The 22,628-nt window shown below is 50.2% G+C and overlaps 1 protein-coding gene across 12 annotated transcripts in view; it reads right to left on the bottom strand.

Annotated features, from left to right (window-relative positions):
• Positions 1 to 659: 659 nt before the first annotated feature.
• Positions 660 to 22,628, bottom strand: part of KSR1 (kinase suppressor of ras 1) — a 172,624-nt gene continuing 150,655 nt past the window's right edge. For 6 of the 12 annotated variants that reach the window (XM_065531115.1, XM_074018845.1, XM_074018843.1 and 3 more), the window contains 9 exons: positions 22,169 to 22,217; positions 21,084 to 21,463; positions 18,884 to 18,980; positions 17,559 to 17,692; positions 16,701 to 16,832; positions 15,322 to 15,457; positions 9,620 to 9,753; positions 5,808 to 5,888; positions 660 to 3,774 (listed from right to left, as the gene is read on the bottom strand). In XM_065531115.1, the coding sequence (XP_065387187.1) occupies positions 3,696 to 3,774; positions 5,808 to 5,888; positions 9,620 to 9,753; positions 15,322 to 15,457; positions 16,701 to 16,832; positions 17,559 to 17,692; positions 18,884 to 18,980; positions 21,084 to 21,463; positions 22,169 to 22,217 (1,222 nt within the window). In that variant the 3' untranslated portion in view covers positions 660 to 3,695. Of the gene's footprint in view, positions 3,775 to 4,740; positions 5,156 to 5,807; positions 5,889 to 9,184; positions 9,337 to 9,619; positions 9,754 to 15,321; positions 15,458 to 16,700; positions 16,833 to 17,558; positions 17,693 to 18,883; positions 18,981 to 21,083; positions 21,464 to 22,168; positions 22,218 to 22,628 lie in introns of those variants that run through there. The other 6 variants (XM_065531116.1, XM_074018848.1, XM_065531113.2 and 3 more) reach the window with 3 other exon arrangements.

Here is a 22,628-nt window from a genome sequence, read left to right as displayed (position 1 = left end):
GGTCTATCCTGGAAAACGTTCCACAACTTAGCACTATCTTTTGAATACAGTAGGTGCTCAGTAAATGTCTGACCAGTAAGTTCCTAGACTTCTGAAGAGAGGTTCTGGAGCGAAAGCTGTGGCCCGAGTCCTGGATTAGCCACCCTGCAGCTGTGTGATCTTGGGTGAATACCTTAACCTCTCCGCTTCTCATTTTCCTCAGCTGAAACATCACAATTCTTACCTCGTGGCCTTATGAGGATTAAAGTGAGATGGTGTTTAGAAAGTACCTCTTCTCCACCTATCTGTATATATAACTGACAATGAGGGGCTTCTAGAAATTGGATTCAGATGAACACCACCTCATCCCTCCAAGGCTTCCATAAGGCTGAGGCACCTCCAACTCAGGAGATGCTGGGCCTACTCATGGCTTTGTTGCTGCTGGGGCCTGGATGATCTTCCTCTGCACATTGTGGGCCTTTGACATGTGACTTCTCCATTCCTCCATCTCTTTAGAAACACCTGCTGCTGAGGTCCTGGCATAACTTCTTCCTTTGGAAGGAGCTCCTTAATCTATAGACCAGGGGTTCAGTCACCCCAGACCTATCTATTCCCATGCCACCCATCCAAATGGTCCCCAGGACTCACCTGGAACTGACCAAAGCAAACACAAGCCCCGGTACACCTTGGTATAATTTTATTCACAAACTCCAGACATCCAGGCCTGGCTTACCACAGAGGGCATGTTCTTGCCAGTGGCAAAAAAACCCGATACAGCACGTTTGTTAATACTAACCATTTTAATTTAAATTAATAGCATGTCTGGAAGACAAATGCAGTTGATAGAAAATATAAAAACTTTACTGTACAAATTTTACATCACATTCAAAAAAAGCAAGTGTGTGGCTTGTGGCCACAGAAGATGCTAGGTTTGCACACTGATGAGATCCTGGCTAACACTGCTGCATAGCACAAACTCCAACTGGCTTCACATTTATGTCTCCACCCCCACCCCCACACCAAATCAACACAGAATAACACAGGTTTCCAGGGCTTGCCATTCCTCTCTGTGAACTCAAGAGGAAATGCCGTAAGATGACAGAGGGTGTTTTGATTTGGTAACATGGAGAGATCAACTTTGCTACACACTGCTTACAACCCCAAACTAGCTAGGATGCAAGACTTCGAGTTAGACAGAAACCCAGGGGGCTGCGGCTCTGGTGGTTAAAGGCAGCAGGGCTTCAGAGGTGAGGCTGGAAACTGGGGATGCCTTGGTGGGCCAAAGCTTGGGCTCCACTCTCAGACCCCAGAGGGGACTTCCGCAGCCCTCAAGAGCTCTCCCTGAGCTCTCCCAGCCTTCTCCATCCCCTTCACAGTTGGCCGTGAGGGCTGAATTCACAGTATCTGTCGTCCTTCGTGTGTTTCCAAGGCAGATGGAGAGAGCACACAAAAGGGCAGGTGTGCCTTCCTAACTTCAATTCACAGTCACTGAAATACAAGGGGAACGGGGGGACCATCATGGGGTGAGGTGGGGTTCTTTAAAGACAGGCAGTGCAGAGGTGGCAAGCTGAGAGCCAGCTGCCCCCAGTCCTTCAGTTCCACCTTTGGGGCCCAGTGCCTTCTGGGTTCCTCGAAGGTAACAGGGCCCCACCAGGTCATCAGTTCCTTAAGAGCAGAGACCATGACTGCTCCTATCTCTAGGTGCCCCGCACTTGCAGAAGACCAAGTGCACTGTAGTTGCTCAATGAGCGCTTCTTTAACTGTGATGCTCACGAGAAAAAGCAAAACCCAGACTGACTTTCTGTGGGCCTGCGCATGCCCACTGCGGTCTGGTGTCAGGGGTTGGGGAGGAACTGAGCCTACTGGCTGAGCTGACGTCCAACCGTGGGGCTCACCAGTACATCCATCGGGCCTGCTGTCGCCTGGACAAAGGCCACCATTGCAATAGAAAGGTGAAAGGCTGGAGACACACGTGATCCCTGGGAAAGGGCAGGTGTGTGGGAGGCCAAAGGGATGATGGGGCAAAATGAGCAGTCCCATTATAGCACAGAAACTCCACACGGAGCTGAATCCACGTGGTTTACAGCCTCCCCACATGGACTGGGAAGGGTGAAGATGCTGATGGCCAGGCACGTTGGCACTGTAACATGGCTGTGCCCTCCAAGGAGGGGCTGACCAAGGGATGCCAGGCCTGGCGAGGAGGCAACTCCATAGCTTGCTGGCAGAGCAGCTCATTTTCTGTGGCATTTTGACCAGACTCTGGAGACGGGGGCTCAGCTAGACGGGGCTTAACTGGAAGGGGTGGGAGCCACCTCCCTCCCTTCCCAAGTCTGAGCTCAGAGCATGGTCACAGAATCCAATCACGTCTCCACTCCCATCACCCTTTTTCCTTTCTGGTTTTGGAGGCTAATGCAACCTAACCTCCACTTAAGGGCTCCCTTTTGCCATCTGGAACTTTTCTCTGCAGGTGAGAGTTCCTAATGAAGACAAGTGTGGTGCTCTCACCTCAAAGACTTTTCCAAATCCAGCCCCTCCTGCTTCAAATGGACACAAGTAGAAGGCCTAATGGTGCTAGGGAAGGCTCTGCAGACGGGGGCCAGCTAGGTGGGTCTAAGTGAAAGGGGTGATGGGCCACATGCCACCCAGTTGAGCTCAGAGCATGGACAGAGGAGTTGGAAATGGGCTAAGGGGTTTCAGCAGGATGGAAATGGAAGAAGTGGGCAGTTCTAGAACCTTCTGGCATGACAAAGGGTTTTTACAGTGCCAGGGTCACCATGTGGCTGGGAAGGGGGCTCCGGTACCTTTGCCATCTACTCCTCCTCCTTCCTCCATCTTCCTTGTTCCCACCCATCCAGCTCTCACGGTCAGATGGCAGTCAGGGACTGGGATGTAGCTAAAAGCCAAGGCCCTGAGTCCCATAACCTTAGTGCCTGCCTGGGGGCTTCATCAAAGACTCACATCTGTACAAGCCATGGATGTTTCCTCACCTTGTAGCAGAAACCCTGGCTGGGAACCCCCTGGTGAGTTCAGACCTTTTTTGGATTCTGTTTCTACTTTTCCAGCAGGAGCAGCCTGGATTACAGGGGTGAGAAGGTGAACCCAAACTCTCCAGGAACTCCAGACTCCTTCATCTAGCTCTGTTCCTAGCCAGGGTTTCTTCTGCAAGAGGAGGAAGGGGCAGTATCCCTTTGAAAGGACAAGGAGAGAGCCCTAGAGAGAGAGATTCCCCTGATGGGGTCTTGGGCCAAAAAGCAGAGGCCAGGTCAGACCTTCTGGGCTCCCCGCCCTACCCCAAGAACAGCTGCAATCACCATGTCTGTCTTCCTTCTGGCCCAGCATGGGTCCCTCACCGCCTACCAGGTCCTCCAGAAGGGACAGCCATTTCAGCCATCCTGGCCATCAGTGCCAGTGCATCGATGCACGGACTGTTTTTATTATTACCTATTGTAAAACATCAGGTTCACTCAGGAGAAATACATGTGTAAACATTTGCTGTCTGTCACGACAGGTTTGGTTGTTGGTGGTGTCATTTTAAGAGATAGTAGGTGCAGCTCCATCTCCTGAGTAGGGTTTATGGCGAACAGTCTGAATCTAGGATGCGTGCTCCTGGTTTGCAGCGCTGGGCAGGCAGTGTTTTTTGTCGTGGTGGTTGTTTGGATGTTTCAGAAACACATTTTAAAAAGAAAGAGATCAGCAGCGAAAAACCACATGGCTGGCTACATCTTTGGATTACTGGACTCCAGGACGCCCAAGCCAAACCTTTCAAACCGGGGTACAACTTTGCTGCTGTTAATGCTGCAAAGAGGAACAAAAACAAGAATTATAGCCCCATTGGTCTTCATCAGAATTAGGGTAACACTAGTTAGGAAATGAGCTCAGCAGAGGACTTGGCCTCCAACAAGAAATGAAAATGATTGATTGGCCAACAGCCCTGGCAGAGCTGCCCCGGGTCATACTGAGTCCAAGGCCTCAGCTACACTCCAAGTAGTTCTACTTGGAGCAGCAACAGTGGCTCACTCATCTCCAAGTCCCAAGCTCCCAGCATGCTCAGTACTGCTGTGGGCTCCTCGGAACTGTTTTCTCATTTGCAGCCCAGGAAAGCTCTTGCTCCAAGTAGAATTGAGAGAGAAGAGAAACATGACCCCCAGGATACCAGGAGTTACAAGGCATGTTCCTTTTAGAAATAAACCCTAATACTGGGGTGCATCAGGGCCACCTGGGAAGCAGGTTGAAATGCAGATTCCTAGAGCCCAATTCCGGAGATCTGGGTTCAGCAGGTCTGGGGAGGGAGAACAGAAACCTGCATTTAGTAAACAGTGCAGTAACTGCGGCAGGGGACCCGGCAGCCATGCTCTTGACAAATGCTGACCTGGGGTCTGGTTTATGGCACACTGGGCAGGTGCAAAGGAAGTAATTTTGCCAGGGTGGCAGGGGGGGATGGGGCAGAGACTTTGTTTTCATCAGAAAAATTGTCTGGAGCCAGGTACCTCTTTGCTTTAAGACAACTTTTCTGAGGGTGCCACTGAAGACACAACCCTTCTGAGCTGGTATCTTTCATGGCCACAGAACTTTCTGTGTCTTCTGATCTAACTCTATAGAGGAGACTGAGAGACACGAGCCCAGCAAAGGGTTCCTGTGACCAGGATGCCAGCCTCGGGGCAGCTCTGAAATCATTCCACTCCTTGTTGGACAAAATTCCCACAGGTTAAAAGCCAAGTCAATACCCTCCCAACCTCCGCCTGCCGCGCACTAGGCACACACCCAGTGGGAGGCTGGTGTACTCAGGAGGGTGGAAGGCATCTCACTAAGGTGTTAGCAGTGAGACAGAGCCACCCCAACAAAAACAAGACCAGCCCTCAGAAGAACACGGGAGCAATCAGTCACGTCCAGGAAGGTAGTTAGAAGCTGCCCAGACCGCCTTGGAGGGAGCTCAATTAGTGGGATCCTCTGAGAGCAGTTACTTGGGCATATGCAGGCAACGTGGAGAGGGCAGAGGGCCAGTTTTTAAAACAAAGCAAAAGAAGTAGCCTCGAGAGAGACGACTGGAGCAGCAGAGGTGGCATCCCCTGGGTTAGTGCCCGCATCTCATTTTGCATTTTAGCAGAAGTCACGGTGCTGAGTTGTTGATTAGGAGGAAGAAAGCCCCTGGTGCATGCAAGGCAGCCAGGCCTACAACCTACAGAGGGAAAGAGAAGAAAGCAAAGAACAGCATCAGAATCACAGCCCCATGCAGAGCCTGTCGGGAGCTAGAGGTCTGGCCAGAGCAGCTGGACAGGGGACTCCCTTTCCCTTCCAGAGAGAAAGGGTCATCCTGGACTCCATCCCCCAGGCTTGGCTGCACTGCACGCTCAGAAGGGAGCCTGGGCACAAAGAACCCTCTCTAAGCTCCCACAGGGCACAGTTGCAGCACGTTTATAAAGAGGCTGGCACATGCCCACAGCTCCTTAGCCCTTGACGAGCAAAATATTTCCAAGAGTATTTCTGCTTCACTGAATTCTCTTCCCTTGAGCTCTGGCCAGGGGGACTGGGATCCTGGCAGCTAAAATCAATGACCCAAGTTCTCTCCGACCCGGGGACAAGCCATCCGTCCACTCGTGGTGTGGACAAAGGCCCCGCTACATGCTGTGGCTCTTCTCTCACCCAGCGAAAAATGCAAGCCTGTGTGACCCTTGCTGGCAGCCATTTCAGCTGCAGAAACCTCACTTTGGTTTGCGAGAATAAATGACACAAAGATGGGAGAAGCTGGGAAGCAGCGACAGAAAGGAAGTGGGGTTTGCGTCAGGAAAACCAGAGACAGGCAGCCAGCGAGGGAAGTAACAGGAACACACTATTCCTCCAGAACCGGACAGGAGCTCTTAAAGTCAGGGTGGCCGTAGCGTCCTTTTCCATAGTAGCGGCTCCTCCAGCGACTGGGAGTGCCCAGCAACCATTCCGCCAGGCGTGGGAAGAGCGCAGTCCGGCCCCAGCAGGTGATGGAGTCAGGCACGCGTGGACAGGTGGAGGAATCAGTTGATGGGAAAGGGGGAGATGACAGAACAGCATATCCGCCACCCCCCAAAAATAAAAAAATGACAAGATCAATGGGAAAGAAAAGAGAAAGTGAGAATTAGGGGCAAGCGTGTAGAAAGTAAACACTGTGAACAGGAAGCTTTGACACAGACTCATTCAGGAAAGGAAAGCCTGCAAGCTCTCCTTGAAGGGGCTGGGCAGGGAACAGCCCCATTTGTGACTCAGTTTCCTGCCTGTGAAATGAGAAGGTGGGACTACATGGTTTTTAGGGAATCTGGAATGATGTTCTGAATGCCAGTGTCCACCTAGTGGAGGCTTTTGTTTTGTCGGGGAGAAAACCAGGGCCCAGCTTGTTAAGCAAGTTGCCTGAGGTCCGATTGGAGCTTGGCCTCGCCACCTCACATCACCCTCCTTGAACGGCTAAGAGCCCCATGCTCTTGCTCTCTGCTGGGACAGTTCTGGCTCAAAACCCAGCCCTGACGACCTTCTTCCAGAGACTCTTCCTCGTGTCCCCCAGGTGGACGCAGAGGCCCCCATCTGGGCTGTATCACAGCACTTGGCATGGTATCACCCTTTGCCCGCATTCATTCATGCACACCAAATATTTAGTGACCAACTATCATGTTCCTGGGACTGTACTAGGAGCCAGGAATACAAAGGTGATAAGAGTCCTGATGTCATTACAGTGTGTCTGTTTGTCTTTATGACACTGGAACTTCCTCGCTGGTGGAACCCTGGCCTCGGCCATCTGTTTCCCCGGGCGTGCAGCAGGTGTGCAGCAATGGCTGCCTAAAACGCACACCTCTATGGCTATGATCCATTACCCTACATTTGTACTGGACTCCGACCCATCCTAAGAGCAAAATACTGAACCCAGTATTGCATGAGATGTGGTATTCCCTAACCACACACTGTCATTCCTCCAGACCATCCCTCTACCTGGCCTGAATCAGCGAAGCACCAAGCATTTCTTTAGTGAATTCTGCAGGACAGAAAACTCATGCTGAGTCCTTCCTCAACTGCGGCTGGAGGCCCACTTTGGTTCTTTATCAAGACAGGGCCTGGAGGCCGGGCATGGTGGCTCATGCCTGTAATCCCAGCACTGCAGGAGGCCAAGGCAGGCGGATCATTTGAGGTCAGGAATTTGAGACCGCCCTGGCCAACATGATGAAACCCCGTCTCTACTAAAAAACCCACAAAAATTAGCCAGGCATGGGGGCAGGTGCCCATAATCCCTGCAACTTCGGAGGTTGAGGCATGAGAATCGCTTGAACTCGGGAGGCGGAGGTTGCAGTGAGTCAAGATTGCATCACTGCACTCCAGCCTGGGTGACAGAGCAAGACTCTGTCTCAGAAAGAACAAAAAAATAAAAGACATGGCCTGGAGGCTGGGTGCAGTGGGTCACACCTGTAATCCCAGCACTTTGGGAGGCTGAGGTGGGTGATCACTTGAGGTCAGGAGTTTGAGACCAGCCTGGCCAATATAGTGAAACCCCATCTCTACTAAAAATACAAAAATTAGCCAGGTGTGGTAGCGTGTGCCTGTAGTCCCAGCTACTCAGGAGGCTGAGACAGGAGAATCGCTTGAACCCAGGAGGTGGAGGTTGCAGTGGGCTGAGATCGTGCCACTGTACTCCAGCCCGAGTGACAGAACAAGACTCCGCCTCAAAAAAAAAAAAAAAAAAAAAGACAAGAAAAGAAAAAGATAATGGCCTGGAAAACAATGTGCAAGCCAAATCTGGCCACACACTAAGAAAGGTTCTGACTACTTTAAAGGATTAAAAAACAGTAACAAAGAACATGTAACAGAGACTGTGTCACCTGCAAGCCCAAAGTATTGACTACCTGACCCTTCCTAGGATAAGGAATGCTGCCATCACCACACGTGGCGCCAGGTACGGGAGTTGGGGATGCAGCTTCTCCAGGCACTCAGTGACACACACACACAGGGACGGGGGCCTCAGGGGCTTTCTTGGCAGCAGGTGGCAGACAGGCTCTTCCTCTCGCTCTCATGAAGAGCAGCTCCATGTTATGGGTTTTCTACAGCGGGACTCTGCGGGAGATTCCACTTGTAGAAAGTGTCCTTTTCCTTAAAGTTTATAACTGGCCAGGCGCAGTGGATCAAGCCTGTAATCCTAGCACTTTGGGAGGCCGAGGCAAGAGCATCACTTGAGCTCAGGAGTTTGAAACCAGCCTGGGCAACATAGTGAGACCTCATCTCTATGTGTACAACAATTGTTATTTGAAAAGCTTCTCAGAAAGGTAAACCTATTCTTAGTTTGCAGATTGTACAGACACAGGTGGCAGGCCATACTTGACCTACAGGCTGGACTCCTGGGTGAGATAAATCGATTCACTTTCTACATGGTTGGGGGCAAAAATACCAAAAGAAGACTATTTCATGACATGTGAAATCCCAATTTCCAGCATTAAGTCTTACTGGCACACAGCCAGCTCCCTGATTTACGCTGTCCGTGGCTGCTCCCGTGTTGCGATGGCAGAGCCGAGAGGCTGTGGCAGAGATGGTGCTTGGCACACTGCCAAAGTTGGCCCCCAGAGTGAGGACTTGAGTTGCCCTCTTGGCCTGCAATGCCTCCAATATTCACCTGGCCCCTTACAGCAAGTTTACCCGCCCTAGACCTGGCCCAACCCTTAGCCCAGAGACTTTTGAATGATGTGGAAACTGAGGCCCAGAACAAAAAAGGACTTCCCAGGTTCTCACAGAGCATTCGTGACAGGGCAGAGGTCTCTTCTGAGTGTTCTAGCAGAGGCAACCAGAGGGCAAAGGAAAAAGGGAATGAGATAGAATGCAGGAGAGACGACAGTGGCCCGTGACCTGGTGGACATCACCCCCGCACCAAGGGGTGCAAAGGGCTGTGTGTTAAACCAGGAGGCAGACAGCTTCTAAACCCAAGTGACTGTGGTCCCCATAAGAGGTGGCTGGCTTCTTGTGTTTCGGTGGGTGCCATTGTAAGCAATATTGGCTCTGCTTATTTCAGTGAAGCTTACAATACCACGTCGCTCTGACTTCTAACTGACCCCATCTTGCCCCTCCCTCGGCAGAGCCTTCTAGTCCTGGGTTTTCACAGCTGCAAACTGCAGGTGCTCACCTGTCAAAGGGAGTCTCCAAAACAAACGTGGGAAATAAAATCCTGGTATCACTTGGGCAAGGGGACTAGTCACCTCGGGTGACCTACCGTGTGTATTCCTCAGATCAAAGTCCCGGGCAGGGGCCAAGCGTGGTGACTCATGCCTGTAATCCCAGCACTTTGGGAGGCTGAGGCGGGTGGGTCACTTGAGGTCAGGAGTTCGAGACCAGCCTGGCGAATATGATGAAACCCCGTCTCTACTAAAAATACAATAATTAGCCAAGCTTGGTGGTGGGTGCCTATAGTCCCAGCTACTCGGGAGGCTGAGGTAGGAGAATTGCTTGAACCCAGGAGGCGGAGGTTGCAGTGAGCCTAAATCACGCCACTGCACTCCAGCCCAGATGACAGAGCAAGACTCCGTCTCAAAAAAACCCCAAAAAACACGAAAAGTCTTGGGCAGAAAAAGCAGAAGGTGCCCTCCAAGACCCCAGGTGAGGCTGCGAGGGCCTGGCTGGCAGTCTGGCTCGTGGAAGAGGCACTTACTCAGCTGACTTCCAGAAGTGTCCAGGGTGCGAGAGCCGCCGGTTCAGCTTGGGAAGTTTCTCCAGCATGTCCATCAGCAGGCTGAAGCTGGGTCTCTCCTGCAGGTTGAAAGCCCAGCAGGCCGACAGGATCTCCTGCAAATGGAGCTGCCATCAGCGGTGTGTGAGCTGGCTGGGAGGGAGGGGACACACAGTAGGGACACTCCACAAAGGGTCCCTTCGATGTTCTCAAGTACTGTCTAGCTCGCGGGCCCCTGAACGCCCTGCTGACATGAAGGGGTAAGAAGTAACTGGGTTTCAGAGAACCACTCATGCTTCTGGTTCAACATGGAATGCACCAGGTTACCTCACCTCCTTACTTCTTAGATCCACGCGCACCCCAAAATAAGAGTAACCACGATGAACAGACCAGCAATGGGAAAGAGATGAGAAATGGGGCTGTTGGTTTTTTGAAGATGCAAAGTGCAAGGTACAATGTTCGCAGGTGAAATGCAAGATGCTCAGAATATGCGCAAGCTGGGGCTGCAGCGGAGGAGGGAACCTCAGCATTACTAGAACGGCGGCTGGAGTGACAAGGAAGGCTCAATATAGGGGCAGCAGCTAAGAGTCAGCAGAACAGCTGTCCCGATCACCCCCAGAGCAAAACCTTTCTTGCTGTGGCATTTTGCTGCCTACTCTGAGGATCCACGTGTGTACCAGCACAGCCCTGCAGCCTTCTGATTCAGAGCTGCCTGTGTGGAAAGGCCTATTTCTTGCACATATGACCAGGCAGAATACATACACCCACACAGACTCAGCAACTCAGGCTTTTGCTCTCAAATACAACTGGACCCCATGGGGTTGCCTGCTGTATCAGGAAAACCAGAGAAAGATAGAAGATAAGCAGATTAAGACACTGTCTCTGGAGGATAGGGGGTGTACGTGTGTGTGTACATTCGTATGAAGCAGCTACTCTATCCATAAAATAAGACCAGGCTGCAATAAAAAAGAAATCAACAAATAAGAAAGTGCTTGAAATGAGAATATAATTTCTGAACTGAAACACTGAAAGTGCTGGAAGTTAAAAATCAAGGAAATTCCCCAGACTGTAGGCTCAATTCTAGATAGGGATGGAAAATACAAAAGAAGGTAAGAGAAATGTAGGCTCACTAAGAGGAACCAAATTCTGTCTAATGGGGATTTCCACAAAAGTAAACAGACTACTGGGCAGGAAATTATCAAAGAAATAATAAAAGAAAATTTACCAGAAGCTGTCAAAGGTAGCAGCTGTCTTCAGCTGAAAAGGTCCAATAAAGGGACCTCACTTAAAACAGTTAAAAAAAAAAAACAAACTCTACCCTCAGATATATGTTTATGAAATTTCCCTATAGCAGGGATAAACAGAAAATCCTAGATGCTTCCAGAAAGAGTAAGATAGGCATCCACAAATGGCTGAGAATCAGACCAACACCAGACTTCTCAGGAAGGCACTGGACACTTAGTAGACAGCAGGGCAAAATCCCTGTGGTCTCATGGAAAATTATTATGAACCTGGAATTCTACTCCTGATATGACGATGAAATAATAACTTTTTTTAGGCATGCAAGGATTCAAAGATTATCTCCCATTCTTCCACTGGGGGGCAGTTTCTTCAGGTTTCACTTGCAGTTTGTTTGTTGGAGTGCAAACAGAGGGCAAGACATGAGACATGAGGAATAGTGCAACTGACCCAGGAGTGAATGAAAAGAAAACAGAAGGGTAACAGCTGTGCAACAGGCCTAACATCCCACTGATTCCAATGACAAGAAACCAGTGGGCTCTGAAAAGAATGGAACGAATTCCACTCAGGAAGCAGAATGCAGAAGCTGAAAGACCTCAGGAACATGAGAAAGGTGTTTGTTTCTTCTCTCGGCAGTAAGAAAAGGCAAGAAGGGGGGAAAAAAGGCAATTAGAAACTACAGGAAAAACCTAAACTGCACAAGAAAGCCATGGTCCAAATGTGAAGCCAACAAAATTGTGAGCCTTTGAGTAATTGATGAAGTGGAAGAGATGGACCCACAAAGAAAATGTAATCCCAGTGAACTACCTGACCAGTGGCTAATAGCACTTGCAGTCTACTACGGTAGTGTACACACTGTTCATCATCTTCTCACTTTTAGCCTCCATCAATAGGCACAGCATGGAAGATTTAATCATGGCCACCTTAACAATAAGTAATGGAAAACCTGACCTAAGTGGTGCAGCAGAAAGAACAGAGTGCCAGAGTGAAAAGCTGACAGACCCAGATGATGCCTTTGGAGAACGATCTAGGGTGAGGGACTGCTGGTTTTCATTAAGAACCCTCTGGTCTTTTGATGTCTTCCCATGTGCTGGACCCTCAGATACAATGACTAATAACTCACTGGCTGCCTCAGCACATAAAGCAGTGCCTGGTGGTGAACTATACAGCAGTGTGGCTGAAGAGACAGAGAAAGGTGCCACTCAGAGGGCACTCCCAGCTTTTGTCTATGACAGAAAATAATTTTATTGCATTGACCAACGTTCCCCTACCCCTAACAGCAATGTGTTAAAAAGGGAAGGCAAGACTGGACAAAAGAAAGGGAACACCTGTGAGCCACAAGCTGCTGCCGGAACATCTGCTCCGTCCCCACTCCCCGCGCCCTGACCCCAATCTGGTCTCAAAACAACCATCACCCTGCACTAAAAGAAATCCTTCCAATTAGTTCAGAACTGTAGCTGTGCTCTAGAATGATCTGAGGAGCTTTATTTAAAAATAAAAAATAAAAAAACTATGATCTTATTCCCATCCCAGGTCAATTAAATTGGTACCTCTGTTGGGGAGGCCTTAACGCTGGCACTTTTATAAATCTCCCGGATGATTCCAACTTGCAGCCAGTGCTGAGCCCTGACTCCCTTGCTGCCCTTTGCTCAGCCCTGCTCCAGCCTTCGCCTCCCTGAAGATGGCACTTACCATTCTCTGCTCCAAGATGCTAAGTATGCAGAAAGGAAACAAACTGTTGCCAGGAGGGCAGAACGAAGAATATCTTTTCTCTCAGACACAACAAACATACATAATACTCTGGTTTATACAAAGATGTCCTTGCTAACTCTATTGTAAAGAGAGGTGAAAACTGGAAAGAATCCCCATGTCTAGTGACTGAAGTAGTTACATTACGGTGCAGCCACAGGACCTAAGGGCACAGTCTTAACAATAAGGATTTGTTAATGATTTGAGGTAATGAGCATAACAAAATGTCATGTGGAAAAAGTCACAATAAAAAAAATCAGCTAGGTTTTATCACACGTATGTCTTAAATATTTTTTTAAAAGACTATGCCGGGCGCGGTGGCTCATGCCTGTAATCCCAGCACTTTGGGAGGCTGAGGCAGATGGATCGCTTGAGGCCAGGAGTTCGAGACAAGGCTGGCCAACATGGTGAAACCCCATCTCTACTAAAAATACAAAAATTAGTCTGATGTTTTGGTGCATGCTTGTAATCCCAGCTACTTGGCGACTGAGGTGGGAGATCACTTGAACCCAGGAGGTAGAGGTTGCAGTGAGCCAAGATTGTGCCACTGCACTCCAGCCTGGGCGACAGAGCAAGACCGCCTCAAAAAAAATTTAAAAAGACTGGAAGGCAGTGGTTACTTCAGCTGCCATCTGAGCTGCCCCAGAGCCCAGCCAAGGAGGCTGCAGCCACAGCCAGGAGCCTAAAACCTGTATCTTGAGCCCACTGACAGTTGCAGGAGGCAGATAAAGAAGGGTCCCTGGAGAATCTCTGTCTCACCCCACAAGTGTTTACACCAGATGTTTTTGTGCAGATGAGGGTCTTGCCTGGGTACACCCACAATAGACTGGAGACCTATATGCACTGGGGGAATAGGGTGGAGCTACCAGGAATTCGCACCTTATGCAGGGGGAGGAGCCTGGTCTCTTCAGTTCGTGTATGGTGGCCTGATATGCAATTGTGAGATGGGAGCCTGTTGGGAGGACCCCCTCTTTTTTGTTGAGAGTTTTCTTTTAATGAATTCCACTCTCCTCACCTTTCAATGTGTCCGTGTGCCTAATTTCTCCTGGTCATGAGACAAGAACTTGGATTTTAGCTGAGCTAAGGAGCAAAAAATCCTGCATCACCACCACACCCTCCTAAGGTGTCTGAGGATGCACCAAGGTGAAAGTGGTATTTAACTGGCCTTGGCCCAGAAGGAGGCCAAGAAGGACAAGCCTGAGAGTGTCAGAGAGGTGATCATCACCCATGGCCCTTGCCCAGCACCCCAAATGAAATGGTATCAACTGGCCAAAGAGGAGCCTGCTGCTAGTGTTGTTAACTAGCATTTTGGTGTTATCTTTGGAGGGGCATCCCTGTACAAATATTTTGCACTTCAACAAGATGAAATATACTACTGTGGAATAAAGTAGATCAAATATAATGTCATCTTGAGTGAGCCTTCTGAAGATGCCCTAGCTGCTTGCCACCAGTCGACTGAGAAAAACATTGCAATCTATTAAGATCTTGGAGGAAGATGAGGTTGAATTCATCCCTGTGAATTTGCCGACAGAGTCTGCAGACAGACGGTGTCCTGCCAGCAATGTTCATGACCTTAACGAGAAGCTTGCAGCCTGTTTAGATCTTAGCCCGGACAACTGCTGGGTGATCCCTCTGAAGACTTCAATTGTTATGCTGCCCAAATACGGACTGGAGTTGCTTATTAACATCAAGTCTGTTTTGTCCCAATCCTATCTGATTCATGGACACACGGCTATCACTGATGGCACTGAAAACACTGAGCCCTGGAGTTTCTTCATATATCACTGTGCCGGGATAAAGGAAACTGAAAGCTGTCAGAATCAAAATAGAATCACTAATGTGAAGAAAACTCTGACAAATCGGGCCTGGGAAAGCCATGAAGAGAGGCTTCTTGAGCTTGTATGTCTGATAACAAAAACTATCACTAACGACTGCAAAAACTGCAACCTTGTATGAAGGCCATGGCAACCTTATACAAAAATACTCCTACAAGGACATCTGCCCCAAACATCCTGTCTAACCCTGGAATGACATCACTCTTGTTAGTGATCTTTGCCACCAGGGAAAACTATTAAATATTTCAAAATAATTATGTAATCCTCTTCCTTTTTTCCTTTACCTCCCTGAATAAGCAAGCCATTCACCATGGTATGCATATTCCCAGTGCAACGCTCTATTTCTAAATAAACATATTTTGAGAACCTCTCTTATTTAACCTGACAAAACTTACAAACACAGAGAAACCATTAAGGAGAAACCACGCAGAAGTGAGAAGTCAGTAACTATCATTAAGACTTGGTTTTTTGAAAACAAGTTTGCTGTGGAAACTTTGTTCTTAACAGTCAAGAAAAACATGGGGAAAGATTTAATACCACAGCATAACACAACTATTTGTATTTTGAGCAGTGATTTTTTTTAAAAAAACTATCTTCTTTCATGTAAATAATATGGGGCTTTACCTTCATCTCATAAATCAATGAAAACCATTATCTTTAAGAAAAAAAAAAAAGACTGAAAGGAATGAAAAAGGTGAGCAGTGGGGTAAGGATGGATATTTTCTTATTTATGCCTCCCTGTTCCTTCCCCATTCCTGGGCAGTGCCCCCCTTTCTCAGGTGGGTGAGTGAAGGGTGGCCATGCCACGCGTCCCACCCCACCCTCAGCCCTACTGCCCCACCCAGGGCAGGTGCTACTTACACTGACTTCCTTCCCCAGGCTGACAGAAGCCAGGACACGCTTCATTCCTTCCCCGCTTCCAATCTGCCAGATGGATGCCTCCGCAGCCTGGTTCTTCAAGGGCCAGTCTCTTGCTTGCAGCTCATACCAAACAGTTCTGCGGAGACCCAGCCATGGCCGTGAGCTCCTGGGCCACTCTGCCCAGCTCACACCCAGGGGCTCTTGCAGCCATAGCGCAGCCAGAGGATCACGACCCTTCTCCAACCTTCCTCACCCACTTGGCTTCAGGGGGTGCTACAATGGCCTCCTGGAGGCTCCTCCCAGCCCTAGAGGACCTGGGCCCTGTGCTGTTGTGGGGTGGGAAGTCTGAGACAGCGCAGGCTTGACTAGAGCATTGATGGTCATTCTGACCTCAGCACAAATCCAGCTCTGCCACCTTCTAGCTGCAAGATCCCAGTAAAACTACTTCACCTCAGTGGGGCTAATGTCTCTTGTCACAGGGTTGTTTGAGGAGTACTAAAGTGCCAAGCCCAGCACCTGGCACACATGGGTGCTCAGGGAAGGATACAGTTAAAGGTCAAGGAGGAAGGATGGCGCCAAGGCCACCCCACTGGGAAGGATACCCAGAGACAGCACAGGTGACCGGGGTGGTGAGCCTTCCTTGGCCTCTCCACATCCCCTTGGCTTTCTTGACTTGGGATGGGACTTTCGCCATCAGACCCACACTGTCCAGTGTGGGAGCCTCTTGCCGCAGGGGGCTAATGAGTGATTGAAATGTGCACAGTTGAATGGAGGGATGCTCTAGGCAGAAAACACACACCAGACTTAGTAGGAAAAAAGAATATAAAATATCTTATTAATTTGTGTATTGATTACATGTTGAAATAATATTTTGGATATATTGAGTTAAATACAATATATGATTTTATAATATATAAACAGCGGAAACTAATTTCACCCATCTCTTTTTTAATGTGGCTATTAGAAAACTTTCTCGGGCTCACATTCCATTGCTACTGGTCTGCACCCAGGTCTTTGTGGGGTAGCACGGCCGGCAGGACACCCAGCTTCCCCAGACTGGGAGGGGCAGTTCTCGGTCAGCTCTGGTGAGCATCCTCCCAGATCAGCGGGGTGGGACTGACAGCCAGTGTTAAGCACTGTACACAATTACCTGATTTAGTCCTCATGAAACGACCTTGTTGGGAGGAGCTATTCCAGAAGGCCAAGGATATAGTCACACACTCAACAAGCGGCAGAGTCAGGACTCAAGACCAGGTTGATTTTTATTCCAAAGAATGGGCTTTCAACACCTAAAAGCACGCCTCCCTCTGCCCCCCAATGGCTACTAGGGCCCTCTCTTTTGGCCACACTTGGCCTCAGGGCACCAGGGGCCTACTCACCCAAACGCATAGACATCAGCAGCTTTGGAGAACGGCAGCTGATCCTCGTCCTTCCCAGGGGTCATCTCGCGTACGATCTCAGGGGCCAGATAGCACAGCCAGTCGTGGGACAGCTTTAGCTGGTTCTCACGCCTGGAGACCAGGAAGCCGGGACAAGGACACAGACCTTTCAGCAGGCAGCAAAGAGGCCTGCCTGGCACAGGCAGGGCCAGCAGAACACCCACACACAGCTTCCAAAACACACCCAGACCCAGCACGCTGACCCTGCACTTGGGAAAGGCACCGGCGCTTTTGAGGAATTCTACAAAGGAGTCATGACCGGGTGTTTCTAGAAAAGCAGGGCAAGAATGGATAAATATTGACAGGGAGCTGCTGGTGAAGGTGCCCAGCTCCCTCTGCTGGAGAATGAGGCGCCTCTCTAACCAGGAACCCCGATCTGCCCGTGGATCTCAAACTTGCCTGGGGCTGGCCTCGCAGCCTCGTTGCCATGTTCCCTTTCGGGGTTCCCCCAGATGCGAGGGGAGGGGCCTTTCTCCCTACCAACCCCTTCAAGATCTGGGGAAATAAAATTTGATGCTCTTCCTCATCGTGGGGAAATGAATCCTGGTTCCTTGGCCAAGCTGGTGAACAGCCAGGGCAAATGTGGGTGTGGGGACCTGGTTTCCGTGGAAGTCAGCCTGAGAACCCAAACGTGACCCAAATCTGATTCTGAACCAGAACTACAAGGGCAGGACCAAAGCGACCTGGGCTTCCCTGCAGGGAGGGCTGCAGCTCAGCAACAGTGACAGTGCTCAGACCTCATCCCCGCTCTTCCCCACCCACACCCACATCCCACCCAGACACTCAGGACCAACTCACCGTCCCTCTCGGACCACGCCCGAGATCCCAAACAGCCCGAAGTCTGTGATGACCACCTTGCCATTGTCATAGAAGACATTCTTAGATTTGAGATCTTTGTGTACGATGCCCTTGGCATGAAGATATCCCATGCCCTGGAGGACACATCAGGACGAGTGAAGATGTGTGACGATGACAGAGCTGCCACCCTAGGCTGGATGCTTTACCTAAATCCCCACATTTGATCTTCACAATTCCATGCAGTATACTGTCCCCATTTCACAGAAGAAGAAATCGAGGTTCAGAGAGGGAAAGTCACTTGCCCCAAGCCACACGGCAGTGAAGGAGCAGAGCTGAGATCTGACCCCAGACTGGTCTATGCTCCTTTAATGTTACCATGCTTCTGAACAACCACCTTAAGCTTGGCTAAGGTAGGAGGTATGAACAGGGTGATGGGCAGGGAGCCAGGGGGTCAGGGACAGTGACATTATCCGTGTTCAGTCATAAAGGGCCTAAATGAGCTGGGGTTTTCTGTCAGGATATGCACAGTTGGTCTGTGCTCTCAGGCAGGGCAAGGGCTCAAGGCGGGGGAACAGAGAGGCATTCCCACATTGGGGTCCCCAACTGTGAGTGTTCCTAATATCTGAGCTGTAGCAGAAGCAGCCCTGGACTATAACGGAAATCTGGGGTTTGAACTCCATCTCAGCTCAGATTCTCACTCACTCCGTGGCCTTGGACACAGTGCTCAACTTCTCTGAAGCCTGGTTTCCTCGTCTGTCCAGTGAAAACGTGGCAGTGGTTGATTTCTAACCAATGTTCTATTTGAACTGAACACTGATGAGTCAGGTGCATGGAACGTGGGTGACCTGACACAGGCATGATCTCACCCAAGGTCAAGCTGTCTTCAAACACCAGACCCAGGGGTCCTGGGTACCCCACTGCATGGATTATTGCATTTTTAACCTCACACCAATCCAGAGAGGGAGGATATATGAAGACCCTCATTTTACAGGGGAGAAAACTGAGGCTTAGAGAGGCTAAACAACCTACCCAACGTCACACAACAGTTGTGACCAGGATTGAAACTGTCTCTAAAGCCTGCCAAGTTCCTTCCCAACCAAGTTAATTCCATCAAGCCTAATCATGTGGACAGTCAGCTCCCAGCTCTGAGTGAATGAGACAGAGACAGGGAGGAAGAGACAGGGTCCCCACCCTTGAGGAGCCTGAGCTTGAGCGAGAGGCAAAGCTGCCCAAACCACTCTAACGGGGGTAACAGGGTGAGAGGAACAGCCGGGAGCCCTGGAACTGGCCAGAAACCCAACCCCAGCAGCTGGACTCCCTCTCACCTTGATGATCTCCTGAGCGATTTGCCTCGTCTTGTTGATGTCCAGAGACGTCTTGGGGTCCCTCACAAACGAGTGCAACGTCCGCCCCTTGCAGAAGCTGTCGAGGGTGGTAGGGGTCAAGCACGGGTCTGGGGCTGGTACAGCCTGACCCTATCCCTGGTGGAGCCCATGGGGAGAACCGTGCCCACCTGCCTGCAAGGACTCTCTCCAGCCCCTCGACTGTGAGCCAAATCTTCTTTAACCCAGCCTATTCCTGCTGGGGCCTGGCCTGCACGTGCAGAAACACATGATGCCACGCACGTACACGTACACAAATCCCCATTCCCTGAGAGCCAGTGCCTGCCCATCCTACAACAGGAAACAGTGCATCAAAGCTCTCAGGAACTCAGAGTAGCCATGCTTGGTGGCTTCAAGGCAGGACCACTCTGATGGGGAAGAACTTAGCTAATCTAAGGCCATCAATAGGCAACATCAAGGCTCCGGGGCTCACTGTCAAGAGTCTCATTATAGTTTTCGTTTTTTCTTGATCACAGGGTTTTTATTACAATAAAGGAGTGTGAAAGGAGGGAAAGGGGGTGGGGTAGATGTTAGGGGCGTCAGGGTGACTATTGGAAAAGGAGCCCGAGTTCTGGGGTCTCCACCTGCATCAACTCCTAAAACCCCGGGTGAGGAGGGACCCAGAGAGAATGTGGGTCCAGGGGAGCTATCTTAGGAAGGGACTATGTTTTTAGGAAAATATTCTTGGGAGTCTCAGAGCCTTTGAAAACTGGGTGAGGGGTAGAGAATATTGGTTGGTGCTTTCCTTATCTGTGTCCCACTTTCCTTCAGTGTATTCTAAACAAAGTAAGATTTTTTTGTTAACAAATATTTTCCTGTTTCAGGCAGGCCACGGTGACTCATACCTGTAATCCCAGCACTTTGGGAGGCTGAGGTAGGTGGATCACCTCAGGTCAGGAGTTTGAGACCAGCCTGGCCAACATGGTGAAACCTCATCTTTACTGAAAGTATAAAAATTAGGCGGGTGTGGTGGCGCACGCCTGTAATCCCAGCTACTTGGGAGGCTGAGGCATAAGAATTGCTTGAGCCTGGGAGGCAGAGGTTGCAGTGAGCCAAGATCACACCACTGCACTCCAGCCTGGGTGACAGAGCAAGACCCTGTCTTGTTATTAATTAATTAATTAGTTACCGATTTTGTTTTTCATTAACTAATTTAATTTTTTTGAGATGGAGTCTTGTTCTGTAAATAAATTATGGGACCACCAGTGATCAGTTCATGATTATATGACTCTTCCCAACTCTGCTCCACTCCAGGGAGATAATGTTGGTAGTCTGAAATTGACCACGGTGAGAGTATTTACACCACAGGAAGTGATGGATGTTACAAATTAGGGCTTCCCTCCATACCGCCCCCAAACTGGTTGTTACACATTTACCAGCACATCAGTGAGTTCACCCTATGTGATGAGGATATTGTGCAGGTGTTTTCTGAGAGTAGACCTCAGACCCACAGTCCAGTGCAGGAGGCAAGGTGTGAGCCAGCATGATCTCTCCTTTGTATTTTTACAAAAAGGAAAAAACAGTTTAAAAACATGAGTATATGCAAATGTCTTCATTTTAACAGAAGGAATGTTAACTGTTTATAGTGTCTCTGACTTTGGGGAGAAGCACTCAGCTGCAGTGGGAGAAGACTGGCTTTCACTCTGTACCTTTTATGGACATTGATTTTCTCTAACCTTAGAAAGGTCTCACTCTGTCACCCAGACTGAAGTGCAGTGGCATGATCTTGGCTCGCTGCAGCCTTGACCTCCTGGGCTCAAGCGATCCTCCTGCTTCAGCGTCTCAAGTAGCTGAGACCACAAGCACCTGCCACCAGGCCCAGCTAGGTTTTTTGTATTTTTTGTACAGACAGCGTCTCACTATGTTGCCCAGGCTGGTCTCAAGCTCCTGGGCTCAAGCAATCCTTCCACCTTGGCCTCCCAAAGTGTTGGGATTATAGGTGTGGGCCATTACACCAGCCCATATTTATTTCTTTTTTAGTATCAATGGGGCTGTGAGTTAGAAGTTATACCCCATTTTTGGTTTTCTTCTTTATGCCTCTATTAAAACTTCCACATCCTCTAGGGCATCCACACAAATGGGGCTCCCGGGGAAGGGGGAGGCTGAGCTGGCCATCCAGCATGAGGTCCTGGGGCTTGGTTACCTGGTGATAATGGCCAGGTGGGGCGGGTTCATGCAGGCCCCCATGAAGAGCACCACGTTCTCGTGCCGCGTCTGCCGGTAGTTCATCACCTCTTTCTTGAAGAGCTTCAGGTGGTCCTGGTTGTGGCCGTCCATCTCCAGCAGGCGAATGGCCACCTCGCCATGCCAGCGGCCGCGGTGCACTCGGCCCCAGCGGCCCTGCCCGATGGGCTCACCCAGCTCTACCTGCTCGAAGGGGATGTCCCACTCCTGCAGGTACACGCTGGTCTGGCTGGCCTTGCGAGAGATGGGGCCCCGCCAGGGCCGGCGAGAGCTTGGCAGGTCGTCCACCTCGTCCTCGTCGTCTTCTGCCTCTGACTTGCCAGCCTCTGGCTCCTCAGCCTGAAAGGAGAGCAGGAAGGAACAGGGATGGGCAGCAGATCTGGGCTCTGCGACATCTCTTCCTTCTCCTGGAGCCCTAGCCAGGTAACAGGGGAGAGAGGCATCCTGCCAGGGGACACAGGTTGTAGTTGCAGCTCTGCACTGGCCTGCTGTGCAGCTCACTTAGCATCATTGGACCTCAACGTCCTCATCCACAGTATGTGGCGGCTGGCCCCCGTGACCTGAGGCCCTTCGTCATGCTAATACTCCAGTACCTACCTGTGAGCAACATCTAATTGTCTAGGGAAGAGCAAGAGCATCCCTGGCATAGAAGAATTTCACTGCATCCATCCTTCCGGAACTCTTGTTTAAACAGAGTTTCTGACTCTCCCCTGGGCAGGAGTAAATCAGTCTGTTAACATTCTCCAAGCCATAATGCAATGGAGAGATCCAGGCTCGGCTGACACTTTTGTTTAAGGGTCAAGGCAATGGTTCTTGACCCTGGCTACAATCACCTGGGGAGCATGGGGAAGGCAAAGCTTGGACAAGCTTGCTCCATTACATTCCTCATCGTTCTTCCCTACCATGCGCCTCTGCAATGGGTGCCTGGGACAGCCCTTGCCAGGGCCCAGCACCCACTCACTCTCAAGCCCCCTGCACGCTCTGAGATGGGGAAGGGAGAAACAAGGGAGGGGCCATCTGTGGACACGTGTGTGTCACCCTCACCTCCGCTTCGTGAGCCTCCAACACGTCTGCTTTCGGCTGGTTGTCGAGCCTAAGAGTAAAACAGGGTTTGTCATGGAGACCTTGCGGGAGGCCGCTCCGCTCTCAGCTGGCGGGGATTCCCAGGAGAGATCTGAGACAAAGATCCTTACCCTGACTCACACCTGGCTAGGGGAAAGGCCACGTGGATACCGTGGTGACAGGCAAGAGGCTGAGGGCCAGGCCTGCCCGTTGTGCAGCCTCAGCCTTCCCTAGGCTAACTTGAGGGTGGTGGGGGCTGAGAGGTGGGCAGTGATCCCCAAAGCCCCTTTTCAGATGTGACACTGCTACACAGGGTCTCAGAGCACACCCACAGGACTCAGAATCTGACGGCCTCGACTTGGAGAACCAGCTCTATCGCTTCCTAGCGGTGTGACCTTATGTAATTTCTTAACCTCTCTGGGCTGGTTGTACGTTAAGAATG

This window comes from Macaca fascicularis, chromosome 16 (genome assembly GCF_037993035.2).
Source record: "Macaca fascicularis isolate 582-1 chromosome 16, T2T-MFA8v1.1".
In the NCBI taxonomy this organism is placed as follows: Eukaryota; Metazoa; Chordata; class Mammalia; order Primates; family Cercopithecidae; genus Macaca; species Macaca fascicularis.
The sequence above is the reverse complement of the archived record's forward strand: the minus strand, read 5'-3'. Positions and strand labels throughout refer to the sequence as shown.